Below are 15,109 nucleotides of genomic sequence, written 5' to 3' on the forward strand. Positions count from 1 at the left end.
CTTTCCCAGGCACTTGTTCTCTATCTCTTTCCATTCAGTCCTTAAGCACTGAAGCAACATCTATCAAGCTTGAGTAAACTGGTGGTCATTCTCCCAAAAGTGAGTTACTTCTGAAGCTAAACTGATCCATCACTTAAAGACTGCTGACATCTTCTGGGTGTCACTCTCCTCCTTTCCTCAGATACTCAGATTGTCCATACTACTGCAATCACAAATTTTAGTATTTTAAAACATCATCCATGGCCAAAACCTGTTAATGCTGCATTAAGATAAATAGTTTAAGAATCTCTGTGAATCTAGAAAATACAAATTCAATAGCTCCACTTGCTTCTTCTGTGCAAGGTTTTACTTAAAGGTAAAAAGTGATCTGGAAAACAGGCTGAGAATCTCAAATTAAAACAAAAACCAGGTTACTGACTCAGCAGGACTCTGCCTAGTTTGATCTCACCCTTCCTTTGTACACTGTCTATTCAGACTTAAAGTTCCTTGGGGCACAGATGGGATTTTATCTTTTCAATGGTCCGTGAAGTGTTTAGCCCATTGTTACAGGGACACAGGGGAAAAGAAAAAAAGAAAAAAGTTATCTTTTGCTTTGCAGCAGGTTACTTAGAATCCCTCAACTTGGCTCCACGGACACCCTTAACCTATCTGTTAGACTTTTAAGTAGGTGAGGTTCAAGACCTTAATAGCAACAGGGTAACTCTGTACCTTTCAGGAAGACAAGCAGGCACCCCAGAAAGGGAGTCCTGGGAAATTAGGAAAGTTTTATTAACAAAAGACAAATACACAGTAAGAACATCCTTCCTCCAGTGCTTTCCCAGGTGTTTTGAACTAATAAGCTCCTCAGGATAAGGCACGTCCTCTCTCTTGATCAGAATCCAATATTCCTGTGGGCCTCTGGAAATAACATCATAAGGACTACAGAGGGAGACAGGGCTGGTGCCTTTTGTTTCCTTCTTAACAAAGACATTGTGGTGAACTGCATGTGAAAACTTGGACAAATTGTATCAGCAAATACCTGTACCTCTCTCCTCTTGCAATATAACATGTTCCTAATGAAAGCACGCAGGCACGCAGGCTCCTGATGGAAAACCAAAGGGTCTATTTTCTCATTGAGGCATGGGGGATTTACATTATAATCCCCATTAGCACTGATAGAAATTACCCACGTAAATCCACCATAGGTACTGGAAATGGGAAAAGAGACCACCAATATTTCAAATCAAAGCAGGGTTCTACTGTCTTCATACATATTCATGAGGGTTTTTTATTTTCCTTCTATCCTCCCTCTTCTGATCAGTTACTGTGTTGTAAGAAACATCTTGTAGAGTGTTCTCAGTCATTGTTCCAAGCACTATCTTTATCATTTTTAGAGGACAAAAGCAACCCTTTTCAACTTGTTATAAATCAATTTTTAATTTTAAAAGGAGAACAGACTTTTTATTTTTATGAAGGAGTCTTTAAAGAGCCATCTCCCTCTCTTTTGGAAGCTAGCCAGCGGGCAGATTTGATACCGGTCTGTATGATTGAGAGAAGGATTTGACACAAATTCAGTAGGTGCTTTTCCCCGTGTGAGCAGCAGGGAGCCCAGGACAGTGGTTCTTGCAGCTGGATCTACTGAAAGTGAATCCACCTGGTGTAAGACTGTTACAGCAAAGTTACATTGGAGAAGCAGCGACCAGCTGAAAACAACCTCATAACCAAAACATAACTGTGCTGCTGCATCGCTGCTGGCTTTGCTTTTCCTTTTTTTGTCTTATTTTGTCAGTACCTTTCTCACAACTGCCTTCTACACCAGCACCTATTAAACATCCACTCTAGCTTCTCCTTGCACCACCCTTACTGTGTGAGTAGGTAATTACATTAGTTAGATAGACTTAGATGCCTGTTACATTCAAATCTGAGTTATGCAGATAGCCTTCCACATGTGTCCTGGCTCCCTATGTGGTATCTATCCACAGTGGAAGGAACAGTTTCTGGATTCGGATCACTTGTTATGGATGCCTGGGCATCTCCCCAGTGACAGCCAAGGCCTGACAGCCCCAGGTACTCTGTTTACATCCTACCTGAACAGTTTTGCTCTGAGAAGTTTAAACACCATGGTAAATACCAAGCACTAGTGTCTCCTTTGATGTACTGTTCAACATTTCTACACTGAGCGTTAAGGACTCTGCCCATCCTCCAAATAACCTTTGCAATACTGAGTTAGATGGTCAGGCTCCCAATGTATGGGATGAAGGGAATGAGGCGTGTTAACAGCCGCCTCCCAGAAGAGCTGCATGTTGCATGAGGAGCGGTTGCAGAGCTGACTTACAGCTCCGAAACACATCAGTTTTCCTTTCCTAGAGACTGGGCACTGGAGCCAAAGCAGCAGAATTGCCTGGCAGGATCACAACACCCCACTGGAGGCAGACACCTCTAATCAAAGGAGCTGCACAGACCGTCCTTTCAAGGGTGGCCACAGGAGAGGGCCCACACCCATCTTTATGTAATAACCTAAAGGTTGCATTCCTTTCACAGCAGGAAAGGGGCAGAGGGAGGGGTGGAAGGTGCCTGCTGGTGGACTTCCAAGAGCTGGGAGCCTGGGCATCCATCCTGTCCAGCACAGGTCACTCAACCCAACCCCTCTACTGCCTCACAGACCACTCTAACCTGCAGGAGATCATAAATCAGTCGAACGTTTCTTCCTCATACAAAAACCTAAGACGCTGACATTTTCTTGCATATAGGGCCAAATCCTGTCAACACGTTTTAGCTCACATGCTGAATCAGGCCCCTGAGGGGACAGAGGTGCTGCTCCACCTACTTTCTGGATCTGGGAACAAGACAACTAAGCTGTGCAGGCTTGGGCACTTCTGTGCATGCAGAGAACTGTCCCTGCCAGTGCCCAGGGACTCTGAGGGCAACGAGGGAGATGTGCGATGAATTTTGGGTCCTTCCACATTTAGAAGGTTGTTACAGTAGGGTTTTGAGAGGGTAGTTTTACACTTGGATGCTAATTCCTGTTCAAGTGTTTTCCTCTCTGCCCTGGATCTGCATCTTTAAAGAAAACAAACCTATTTTTTTATATATTATGAAATAAAATAAACTTAACTACAAAATCTTTCTCCAGGTCACCTGGTACCTCTGTGTGAATCTTTGTCTCTACAGAGGAACAGTCAATCTGGTAAAACTTCGGACTGTGTGTTCTTTTAGTGCAGGGACAGCAGAAAACAGTACTGAGAACAACAATAGGTTGCTACAAGCAAGAAGAACTTGTATGCCTTTAGAGAAGGACACACAGCTGATGCCCCCTTTGGGAAGCAGGAATAGCTTCAGAACCAACTGTGTGTTGATAAAGTTTCCAGATGAAATCTCACCATTTTTCATCTTCTAGAATTTAGAACTGAGATACCCCTTTAAAATAAAAACCCCTCTAAGTTTAGGGTTGAATACCAGGAGAGAAAATAACAACCCTCTGAATTGCATTTAGATGGTTAAGGAAGACCTTGGATAATCTGGCACTAAAACCTCCATTCTCTGGGACTTAAAACAACAAGAGAAAAGCATTTTAAGGGCACACTGCCATCTACTTTAGGGCAGAATTCTCTGCCAGCACAAGACGGACCATGTGCTAGTACGTGCTGTTCACGGGTAGATTCCATCATCTCTTTTCTCTGATGGTCCCACTGGAATAAAGGCCTAAGGCTGTGATGGGATTTTGTACCTGAAGTTCAGCAGCCAGTTAGAAGGCTGATACCATCCCCCTTATGAAAGTCAGTAGAATCCTGCTCCGCAAGTGGTGTCACAAGAGCGCCACATTACTCATTGCAAAGAGGAGTGGTAGAGGTTGACATTTAATTAGCTATGAATTTAATAACAATAGCAAAAGCTGTTTTAGTAAGTACTGTATAGAAATTAAGCCTGTAACAGCATTGAGTAATTCTGTCCTATCACTAGGAATCCATTTTAAAAGCTAAGACAGATGGTAGCAGAATGCACTGTGCCCACTTTCGCACCTTTTCAGAGTGATAACTATGTGCTCATTTTGTAGACTCTGAACTATAACTGATTTGAGTGCAGCAGTACAATAAATCATCACAACAAAGGCAGAAATTTGGTACAGTACAAGGAGAGAGAGAGAGAGAGAGAGAGAGAGAGAAAAAGTACTTTTCTCAGTATCTAATGCAGATCATACCATTGGATGCCACGGTTCGTGCTTGATTTTGGAACGTTTTGGATCGAGTTCCATATTGCCCTGAAAAATGGCTAGCTTGGGGTGATAACTCATTCCAGGCACTGCTCTGCGAAGGGTGAAGGCTCGCCTGGGTCTCTGCAGGGGGGTTCAGGCGCTGGGCCCAGGCTAAGTCTAAGTCTTGGGGCTCCTCCTTCAGTTTTTCTCCTTCTTTGCCAACTCGTTGATAGATTCTTCCAGTGCTGTCATTCAGTAATCTTCTCATCCCTGTAATTTGTTTTTTAATTTCCCGGCTTTCATCTCCTAATGAAAACAGAGCCACAGTTATCACTGTAAATTAGCAAAAACTGTAATGGGTAGAGATTAGTGATTTTAGATGCCAGTAAGAGTTGGAGTACAAAAATAAATAAGGGCAAGAAAGGAAAGAGATGGTTGAGCAGTCGTTGGTATGTACTGGGTTACGCTTTAACACAGCGACGGCTGACATCTCATGGCTGAAAGACCTGATGAACTTGGCTTTCTTAACGCTGTTTCTAAAGCTTTGATGAGTAAGATTGTTTCTCTCCAGAAGGAAATAATGACAGCGAGAGCAGTTTCAAATAAACCATCATTTTAACAGACTGATCCCATTTAGGCATTGACATCACTGGATATTTTCCCCAAGTAAAGCCTAAAGGATCAGGCTCTATCAGTTTGTTATATCCTGAAGGATGTATCCCACCACCACCACACAAAGCACCACATCACACACAAAGAGCAACACCGCATCTACTTATTGATTTTAACGAACAGGGTCAGTTCCTTAGTCCCACCAAATTTAATAATACTGGATTATACAGGAATAAATTAAAAAGCAGCTAATACATGTGTAACCATATACAGCCTAACTGCTGGGTGTCTTAAAAATGTAGATAACGAAAACAAAATTAAAATATATACAAGAAAAACGCGACGGTTCCAAATAAATTCAAGGCATTTAAATAACAACAATTACATACTTTAATACTCCTGGCACCATTTATGTATTAATTTTACGTATGAAACTGCTGATTGCACAATGAATATATGTGTTTTGGGCAGATAGTAGCTATTTTGCTCGTTAAAGCATACATTAGAATTCACTAGTAATAAGAAAGTGTTCAGAGCCCTTTCTGAAATAAGAAACTTCTATTATTTTATTTTTTTTTACTGGTAATAGAAAAATCAAAGGAATAATGAAGATCAAGAAACTGATTAATCAACCTGCCTTTACAGTGTGTTTAATACAGTAATACTTGGTATCCTCTACTCAATTTACATTTGTGCTTCCCAAAATACACCTATTTTTTGGCAAAATGGTAGGAAGGAAACTTAAGAAGAAAGCTCCATAGCCCAAGATGCAGCGTGCATCATCTCTGGTTCAACAAGGTGTTTGAAAGCATGCTGATGCCAGGCATGTGAACAATTTTGTCAACTCAATGGCACTATTCAGTTGTCTAAACTTAGGTGCACGCTTAGGTAACTGGCTAAACCAGACATCTATAAGAACAGCAAGCCCCCTCACCAACACAAACCAAGCTCAAGGTGACTGGGAGACGCTTACAAGCCTGGCATACCCAATACCCAAAAAGAAGGAGATTTTGCTCCAGGAGGTGAATATGCACAGGGGGAGAGGAGCTGTACGATCTGCTCCAACCTCTGCTGAATCAGAGCGTCTCCCGCTTGACCTGGCGCACTGTGGTTCCCTGGGCTGACGCCAGCTGGCTCCAGCCCACCCCGATCCATGGAGGAGAGTGGGCGGTTTGCAAGAAAGCTCCTAGTCCAAACTTAGAAAAATATTTGTCAACCCTGTAGAGCAATACTCTAGCACCGTTTCCACTCCAGCTAAAGTGGCGAGAAAAGCCCTTTGCGAGGAAGTTCTGCTTTGTATTTATTTTGCCGGTTTGCCTGCGGATTTATGCATGTGGGTGTGATTTTAATTAACAAATCACAGCCCCAGTTCCTTTAAATTGACTCTTTTTGGCCCCAACCCAACCAGGGGTTGGCTGTTTGCGGTTCCCAACCTTGAGACGCTGCGGAGTACCACTGAGCTCCAATTATCGAGACACTCAGACTGTAAGCTGCCTTTCCCCTATTATTTGGCTGTTATCTGCCCATGTCCAAGCTCCAAACACTCCCACGATACCAGAGCATGAGGCAATCCCTTACTGTCGTACCACCTAGCAGTACACCAGGCTCTCTTGAGTTTCATGTTGGCAACCTGGATTTCTATTCAATAGCAAGACACATCAGAACACCAAATAAATAAAGCTTCCCACCCACCTCTCCTCCTGTCAGGTGTGGTGACTGCATGCTTGTTGGGTGACACATTGTTGGAAAGATTAAGTTTACCTTACCCGATTATATAAAATATTAATGTTAATTGAGCTTATTCAGACTTGATTCAGGTCCCTTGTTTCTTCACATGGAGGTTTTCCTCTACCTGAGCTTGCCTACTGCCAAACAGAATAGAAACCTGTGTTTATGCCACAGCAAAGCCTGAACTTGCATGCTACATAAGCATGTCTGTGTTTAGGGAGCTCTGTACTTCCAACTGGGACATTCCCCCTTTGTGAGCTGGTTTGTTGCAGGGGGGGTGGGGATGTTGGTTTTTAGGGGGTTTTTATTTGGGTTTTGGTTGTTGCTTTTTTTTGCTTGGGGTTTTTCTTGTTTGGTTGGGTTTTTTCCTTTTCAAAGTATGTCTCCTGTTTTGTAAGGAAGGGATTAAAACCATACAGGCTACAAGCTTGACTTAGTTTCATGCAAGTTTACACCCAACCTCTCCCAGCTGAGCCTGTCTACAACTTTTCATTTGTAACTGGCCAGTGACAGCAGCATCCTTCCTGACTTGAGCAGAGTAAGTAGCTGATGTTACACCCTCTGAATCTGCAGGCAGATGCAGGAACAGTAACAGATTTAACTTCTTGCTCCCTAGTTACATCATTTGGCTATTAGCTCTAGAGCCCACTGATAGCGTTTTGTTATTGGCTATTCCACTGCTGCTGATTTTCACAGATAACAACCATGTAATTTAAAAATTAAGGGAAAAGAAAAAAAAGAAAAGAAAAGAAGATGGGGCACGGAGAGAAAACCAAACAGCTCAAGCCACCGTGTTCTAGGGAACAGCCAGCCTTCCTTTTTAGATGCTGAATGGGATAATCAAGCACCAAAAAAAAAAAATAGTTTATTAGATAAAAATCTGCGTTATGAATATGTGAAGAGCCTCCTCAGACTCTGCATGTTTCAGCCTCTCCCTACACACGTGCAAGGAGTCCCCACTGCTCCCAAGGAGATGGGGATGCCCCTGTCCAGCAGTCGACAGGTTTTGCCATTTGGATTCCCCACGTAATCCCTTTGGGTTTAGCTGACACCAATGAATTTATTTGCAAAACACTGCTCAAAATAGATAAGCATGGCAAATTACAGCCCTGTTTAGGAACGCACATATAAAGATGATAGCAGTCATAACAAAAACATATTAATAATTTTTTTTTATTATTATTGCTACAGTTGTTTCTATGATGGCCCCTTATATACAACCTGTTTTTTCCACATGGCCCGACTGTAATCTTAAAAAAACAAACAAAAAGGCAAACCAAAGCCCTTTCATAATACTACATGGAATATCCCTAAAAAGCAATTTCCCCAAAATTCATTTCAATCTCTTGCCTTACTGCAGGTGTGTGCAGTGTAAAATCTGCCTGCTTTTAAAGATGTAAAAACATTAAAAATTACAAATACATAAATGTAAACCAGAACTGTCCGAGGATGAAGTAGTATCCACATAGTAAGTGTGTACCTGTCTGAAGCAAGAGACCTGTAAACTGCTTCAGTTAACAAAATATTATCGATAATTCATTAATTCCATTCTTTGCCCTTAGACCTCTGACCATCTTTCCACTATTATGCTTATTAAACTTAACATAAATGTGGCATGCTGCTTACTAACAAATTATTATCCTGTTCTGAATTACATGTTAAATATTATCATAGTGGTACAAAGAATGATAAAATTACCTGCAACTGTACACAAAGGTCCTTTGTATCTCCCAGAATTCTACCTTTTTATCAAGTGAGGCTGAAATTGGTGGATGAGCTCAGAAGCTATGGGGAGGGTAGGAACGGCTGCGACAGACAGCTAGACAAGCACATGTGAGCTGACAACAGTAGCCTGGGTTGTAAGGAAACAAGCTCTCCGAGGTGAGAAAAAGTGGAAGTGGATGCATGTGGCTTGAAAGCCCAATAAATAATAATTAATCGCAACGGGTTATATAATTAAACATATTAAACACCAGTTTATTAGATACCACTCGAATGCTGCCCTTCCTGGAAGAGGGCCAGCGAACGTCGGCTGCTGTGCCTGAAGGTTTTCTAAGGGCTAATGCAGAGCAGCTCAAGGAGTGGGGAGGCACGTGCACGCACGGCACACGTCTCAGGTGCACAGCCAGGCTGAACTCACCAGAACACCTCTGTGAACGCTACATGGTATTCAGGTTTCACCTGAAAGGACATTTACCTTAGAAGGGAGCTAAGCATCCCTCCTCAACAAGGACTATACCCACTCCAAACCCTAACTTTCAAAACTCGAGATAATTTTTGCCACTGTTGTCTTGCACCACAGGTGGTCCTGAAATAGAGAATCGTGAAGCTCAGTATGGGGAAAACAGAGGAGCCATGTGCACGATTCCTTATTGGATCAAAGGTTTCCTAAATCACATGGAAAGTTGTTGTGACTGCTCTGTGGGTAATTTGAATCGGGCATCTGTGTAGCTGAATTGATGGGGTAAACATGCACTTCTCAAAGTGATCCCCGGTCTTTGTTGCCATGTAAGAACCTATATTGAACAAGCTACACAGGCAACAACACGCTTTGCAAATTAAAAACCTGAACCCCGAGTCAGCAGGGAGAGAGCAGTGAGCACAAACAGTGTCAGAGGGTCACACAAGCAGCATGAGTTACGAGCTGGGGACTTCGCCTACCCTAAGCTAGCTCACAGGGACATACAATGGGACACAGCAAGTTAATAAGCATCACAAACACTAATGTAAGCAAAGCAATTTGCAGAATCGAAACCAGGATCAGGCCGATTTCAGGGTTATTTCTCTGGAAGCTGGATCAGCCAAGGTAGCCCAGCCACCACCACAAAGTAACTCTTTTGAAGAGCTTGGAGAAAGAGGAACAGATACAGAAAGAGGCATGTGTTACACACTTTCATGCCTCACTGCAACAGATAAAACAGTCAGGAAAGGACAAGTTAGCAACTGTTCAATAAATGTATACATTAACGGGGTTGAACAGTTAAAAAAATAATGATACATATGCAACAACTTCCCCTCAGTTCCTGGAAATATCCCAGGTCAAGACCGTGCTTCAGCCCCAAAGGGAAATGCTTTACAAAGTTAGAGCATTGGAGAGCACAGATATATAAAACACACTTTTATGCACTCTTAATTACAGAAGCTACCATTGCCACAATCAGACTTGGGGTGTAATTCCATTAAAAGTAACTTCCCAGACTCGTGTTAAGTCAAGTTTTTCTCTGTGAATAAATTGTGAAGGATATTATTTCTGGGACAGAATAAATTCTTGAAATTAGTGAGTAACTTATGCATCGCTGCCCTGCTCCAAGAACACATTATTTATTTTTACCATGACATAGCAGAGTTATTAATCTGCTGCCTTCCATTTCAACAGTGCGAGATGCTGTAAAACGCACAGACACCTGCATTACAGTACATTTCAGTTCCACTTTATATCAGTCATAAACATCTCTGTTTTGGACATCTCTTCAAAACAAATGCTCCAAGCACACTGTGCGTAGCATTCGATTTTATGAAACTATAAAAGTTCTTCACTGTTAATTACACAGACAAATGTCTCATCACACATTTGGTTACCAGGATAATATAATTAGTTTTCTACATTAACCTTTCAAACATAGAGCCTGAATTTCAAGTTGAAAGCATTGTAAAAACACTCAGTCTGGAGGTATATTATACATCCGCTTTTTTGTGATGGTAATAAAATACTAAGACTGAAAAAAACCTCCTGTTGTGTATGGAACAGATATTTTCTTTATAGATGAGCTAGGTTTAGGCAGCATTGTCCACAAGACATGGGTGTACAGTCCCCTCACGGACTTGAATTTCCAAGTCTGGGCTAGCAGACCAGTGACAGAAGGTTTGTGCTGATAACTGATAAAAGCTGAAGTCAGGTTTGTCTTAAATCTTGCTCATATTCAAGGTTTAAGCACTTCATTCTGGGCTGCCTCCTCCTTTCCAGGTCAAGCAGTCTCTCCTGGTATAACTGAGCCCTTCCTTTCAAAACAATAGAGATGACAGTTCTCATCTGCAAAATACGGTGGCAAAATTCCCCCCTCAATTTTGTAAAGCCTGTGTTTAGCAGGACCTTCCTCTAGGAAGATACAACTTCTTGTTTATCATCTTATCAGGAAAAAGAACTGGAAGAGAGGATAAGCCACAACATTTCCCACTCCAACACTGCATCACATGAGCTAACGTCCCAAGTTCCATTCAAGAAGCAGTTGGACTCTACACCACCACAATCATCAGAGGTCACATCTAGTATCATGTTCCTCTAATCACACTGGAACTTCCTTGTTTTCAGCCTACACTTAAACAAAGCCATGTTTTGCCCATCTGTGCTGGTGCAAAAAAGACCATCTAGGTTCAACGGGTCTTTCCTGACATTTGATCTTCTTGTGGTTTTACATGGCTGGGTTCTGGTGGAGGAGGGGGGGCTGCAGGGGGGCTTCTGCAAGAAGCAGCAAGAAGCTTTCCCTAGGCCTGACAGAGTAAATACCAGCTGGGCTCAAGGCTGGACTTGCCACTGACCAAAGCTGAGCCCATCAGTGACGGTCACAGCGCCTCTGAGAACCACATTTAGGAGAAAAAAAAGCAAGCAGCTGCTTTTTGCCCCCAGAGAAGGGAGTGAGAAGATGTGAGAAACTGTGCAGACACCAAGGTCAGAGAAGGGGGCGGAGGGGAGGCACTCCAGGTGCTGGAAAGAAAGATGCCCCTGCAGCAGCCCTGGATAAGGCCATGGTGAAGCGGGTGTCCCCCTGCAGCCCATGGAAGAGATGGGGAGCAGAGACCCCACCTGCAACCCTGGAGAGGCCCCACGCTGGAGCAGGGGGAGACGTGTGGAAGACCTGGTGACCCGTGCTGGAGCAAGCCCCTGCCAGCACTTGCAGCTGATGGAGACGGATGGAGACAGAGAGAGACACAAAGAGATCCACACTGGAGCAGGTTTGCTGGGGGACTTGTGACTCTGTGGGGGACCAGGATGGAGCACTGTGGGCCTGAAGGTCGGCACCCCATAGAAGTGACCCCCATTGGGGCAGCTGGTGAAGAACTACAGGCTGTGGGAAGGACTCATGTTGGAGAAATTCATAGAAGACTGTCTGCTGAGGGAGGGACCCCATGCTGGGAGCAGGGGAAGGGTGTGAGGAATTCCCTCCCCTCACTAAGAAAGAAAACAACTTGTGACAAACTGACAGAAACCCCTTTTCTCCCCCTTGTGTCACCTGGGGGGAGAAGGGAGAGAACTCATGAATAAAGTTGTCTGTGAAGAGTGAAGAAGGGAGAGGTGGAGGGAGGTGTTTGAAGATCTAGTTTTATTTATCATTATCTGACTCTGGTTTCAGTGTGTGTGTAATAATTTAGATGGGTTTTTTAATTCCATGTTGAGTCTGTTCTGCCTGTGGCGCTGATTGCAGAATGATCTCTCCCTGTCCTTATCTCCACTCCTAAGCCTCTCAATATATATTTTCCCCCCTGTCCAGCTGAAAAGGGGAGTGATAGAGTGGCTTTGGTGGGCATCTGGCCTCCAGCCATGGCCAAACCACCACAGATCCTTAACTTTATCTGCACATGCAACATACTGAGTTCTTCCAATTTACTCACTTACCCTAGAAGCTCAACAGGGACTCTCTTCAATCCGAGTTCACCATTCTCAACTGTGTAACCAAACCAAACACACATCCTATTCTAGATAAAGCTTCGCTCTTTCGTATACTGGCATTAACATTTCACCTTTTCTGAAAGGAGTAGTTTTGATGATGTATTTTGGCACCCATTCACAAAACAAATGCTGCATCACATTGAGGTTTCAACAGCTGATCCCCTGGGTAGGTTCCAACACCCAAACTGGAGAACAACCTCCAGTCTAAACCAACAAGTTGGAGTCAATGTCCCTCCAGGATGAATTTTAGCATAAAACAATGACCTTAAATGAAGCAGTGATTATTCTCTGAAGCTCCTTATTAGTGGAGAGCACACCTAGCTGGTGAAGATGTTGTGATCCCACCATCCCTGAAGCACAGCATTACTCCACTCAACGTGATTTTTTTTAAAAGAAAAGCTGGAGTGCCAACTGCCACTCATCCCAGATCCCTGCTAAAAGCTGAGAGCTCAGATTTCAAGTGATTTCAGCTGAGATCAGTCTCTGCCACTGCTTTCCCTACATCTCAGATCATCTGGATAGAAGTGCACACCAAAGTAACCTACTGAAAATCAAGTGGAGGAGGTTACGTGAGCTCTGAGTAACTTAATTGAACCCAAGAAAAAAGAAAAGAAAAAAAACCCCTACTCTACTAATCTTGCACGGTCAGACATCACTTGGTCTTGTCAAAACCAACACTTTTAGGAGATATGAATGTTGGACACTCAGGACATCATCAGGAAAAAGCAGGGTTGGGGTTTTTTTCCATAGCAACTCAAGGTGGGCTCCCAGGGCTGCAACTACAGCACCCGCTAAGGAAGATCCTTGATACAATTCATAAAGCAAATTCTCACCGGCTCTTAAAATAGGTAAATTTTTGGCACTTCCACGTCAGAGCACATTCAGTCATGATGGTAACAACAGAACTCCTCAAAACAAACCCTAACCACAACACAGCCAAACCAAAATCAGGATCAGTTGGGCTGGCTCTTTGCACATGTGTCAAAGCCCAAACGCCTGCACATTCTTAGAAGTATCCTGGCTTAAACAGCTGGATGCCCAACTCCTGCCAAAGCTTTATCACGATTTAGCATTGAAGAGAAAGAATTCAAAGCAAACCTGTGGTGGAGCTCATTCCATCAGGTTTATCAGACTTCACCAGAAGTGCTTACAGAATACAAAATCCAAGCACAAAACACACTGGCCACCTTCGCTTCTCCCTGGAATGGGTGCAGGGAGGAAGTATTTGCTCAAACTCCTAATGGTGAGGAGCTGAGAAGGGAATTTAATGCAGCTCTCACCCATGTGTGAATATTTCAACCATGAGAAGATTCCACACTGCCCAAGACATCCTCCTTTTCTGTCCCATTTGCTGCTGACCTCTAGAAGAGGGTATGGCAGTACGAATTAGGGAGACAAAGGCGTGTTCTGTGCAGAGCGAGTTCAGGTGCAGATTCACACACTTGGGGCCAGTGCTTCTTGTTGGCTCCAGGGGAAACATGCCCAGACTACAGAAACCTTAAATCACCCTACAAAAACGCTTAGGCGAGGCAGACACCCCCAAATTTCTTGCTGCAAAGTCACCTGCTTTTTGCCAGAGCTTGAGCAGGGTGTCCAAGAGCTTGTTTTCTACAGCAGGAGTCATTGCTGTGCCTGAAAATCTGGCCCTTACTCTGAATTTGGCCACGTCACATTTTCGCCCAGAGGTGCAGCACCCAGGTGGGGTCCCCGATGTGACAGGAGGGGGCTGGAAGCAGAAGCAGCAGCAGCATGGGGCAGCTGAGGAGTTATACAGGACAAAACCCACAAATACAGGAGAGAGAAAGGTTCACTGACAACCAGCCCTAGTAGTATATATCACGCTGCAGACTCTACAGTACTTCTCTGTTTTCTTTACACATTTTTAACTGTTGATTTAATTTAATTTTGCCATGACAGGATTAGCAGGCAGGCTACAGAGGTGAAAGGACATTACATTAAGACAGCACATTAATCCTCTATCCCACCCAAGGCAGAAGCAAAAACCAAACAAATAGCAGCTTCCTGGAAATTGAATTTCTGTTATCCAGATGTCAAAGATGTAATACCCCAATTACACAAACTATTGCCAGTGAAGCATGCCAGCGAATATGCAATGTAAATGGGGTGAGCACAGAGCTGCAAAACTGCAGAGTCAGCATCTGGCTCTCTGAGTGAGTGATAATTAGCACTGTGTGTAGACACTAATAAACATTTATGTCTGAAATTACAACTTTTAGCAGTGTTAATAAAGGATATATTGGCAATTCGTAGAATAAAAGGGTCTTGAAAAGAACGTCATATTAAACAATGGCAGGCGCTTCCTGTGCTTGCACAGAGATTTTTTTTCCTCCCTAATTGCAAATGGCCACGCTATGTTGCTCAGAAATTAATCAACACAAGCACATACCTAAAAAAACTGGTTGTGTTTCTTTGGTCTCCCCATTAACATCATTGCTGTAGTCAGAGATCTTATATATCTCATGATGGTAATCTGGAATGAAAAACGATAAAAAAAATTAGAACTCAAGTGATCTGGAAAAAATGAACACTGAACACACTGCTACAGCTTTACTACGTAATTTATCAATAGATCTGCAGTTTATTTCATGTACATCAAATTAACCACAGAAAACGTGCTCTGTATCAGCACCTCCTAAAAAAACAACTCGGCTCGCACTGGAGAGACTCAGCTCAAATATTTCACAGATTTTAGGCAATAGCTATGCCTGCCCTAAATTACTGTGTTCATTTTCACAGCAAATTATCCCACCAGATGCCAATTATCTGGTTTCTTGCTTTACAGATGGAAAGCGGATTTATAATGAAAACTTTACCTTCCCAGAGACCAAGGGAAACTTTTAAACTTCGCCTCAATCAGAAAATCAGCAACGTACATCAGGGCTGTGTCGTGCAGCTCTACTGACTCACCTTGG

General features: G+C 43.1%; 1 protein-coding gene across 1 annotated transcript in view; it reads right to left on the bottom strand.

Annotated features, from left to right (window-relative positions):
* The window catches only part of BEND7 (BEN domain containing 7), a 48,841-nt gene that overhangs the window by 30,166 nt on the left and 3,566 nt on the right, over positions 1-15,109 (bottom strand). The window contains exons 2-3 of the mRNA XM_084272887.1: positions 14,584-14,667; positions 4,178-4,477 (exon numbers count right to left, since the gene is read on the bottom strand). Coding sequence (XP_084129013.1) covers positions 4,178-4,477; positions 14,584-14,667 — 384 coding nt within the window. The remainder of the gene's footprint in view (positions 1-4,177; positions 4,478-14,583; positions 14,668-15,109) is intronic.

Source organism: Gallinula chloropus (genome assembly GCF_964237585.1).
Source record: "Gallinula chloropus genome assembly, chromosome: 1".
Classification (NCBI taxonomy): Eukaryota; Metazoa; Chordata; class Aves; order Gruiformes; family Rallidae; genus Gallinula; species Gallinula chloropus.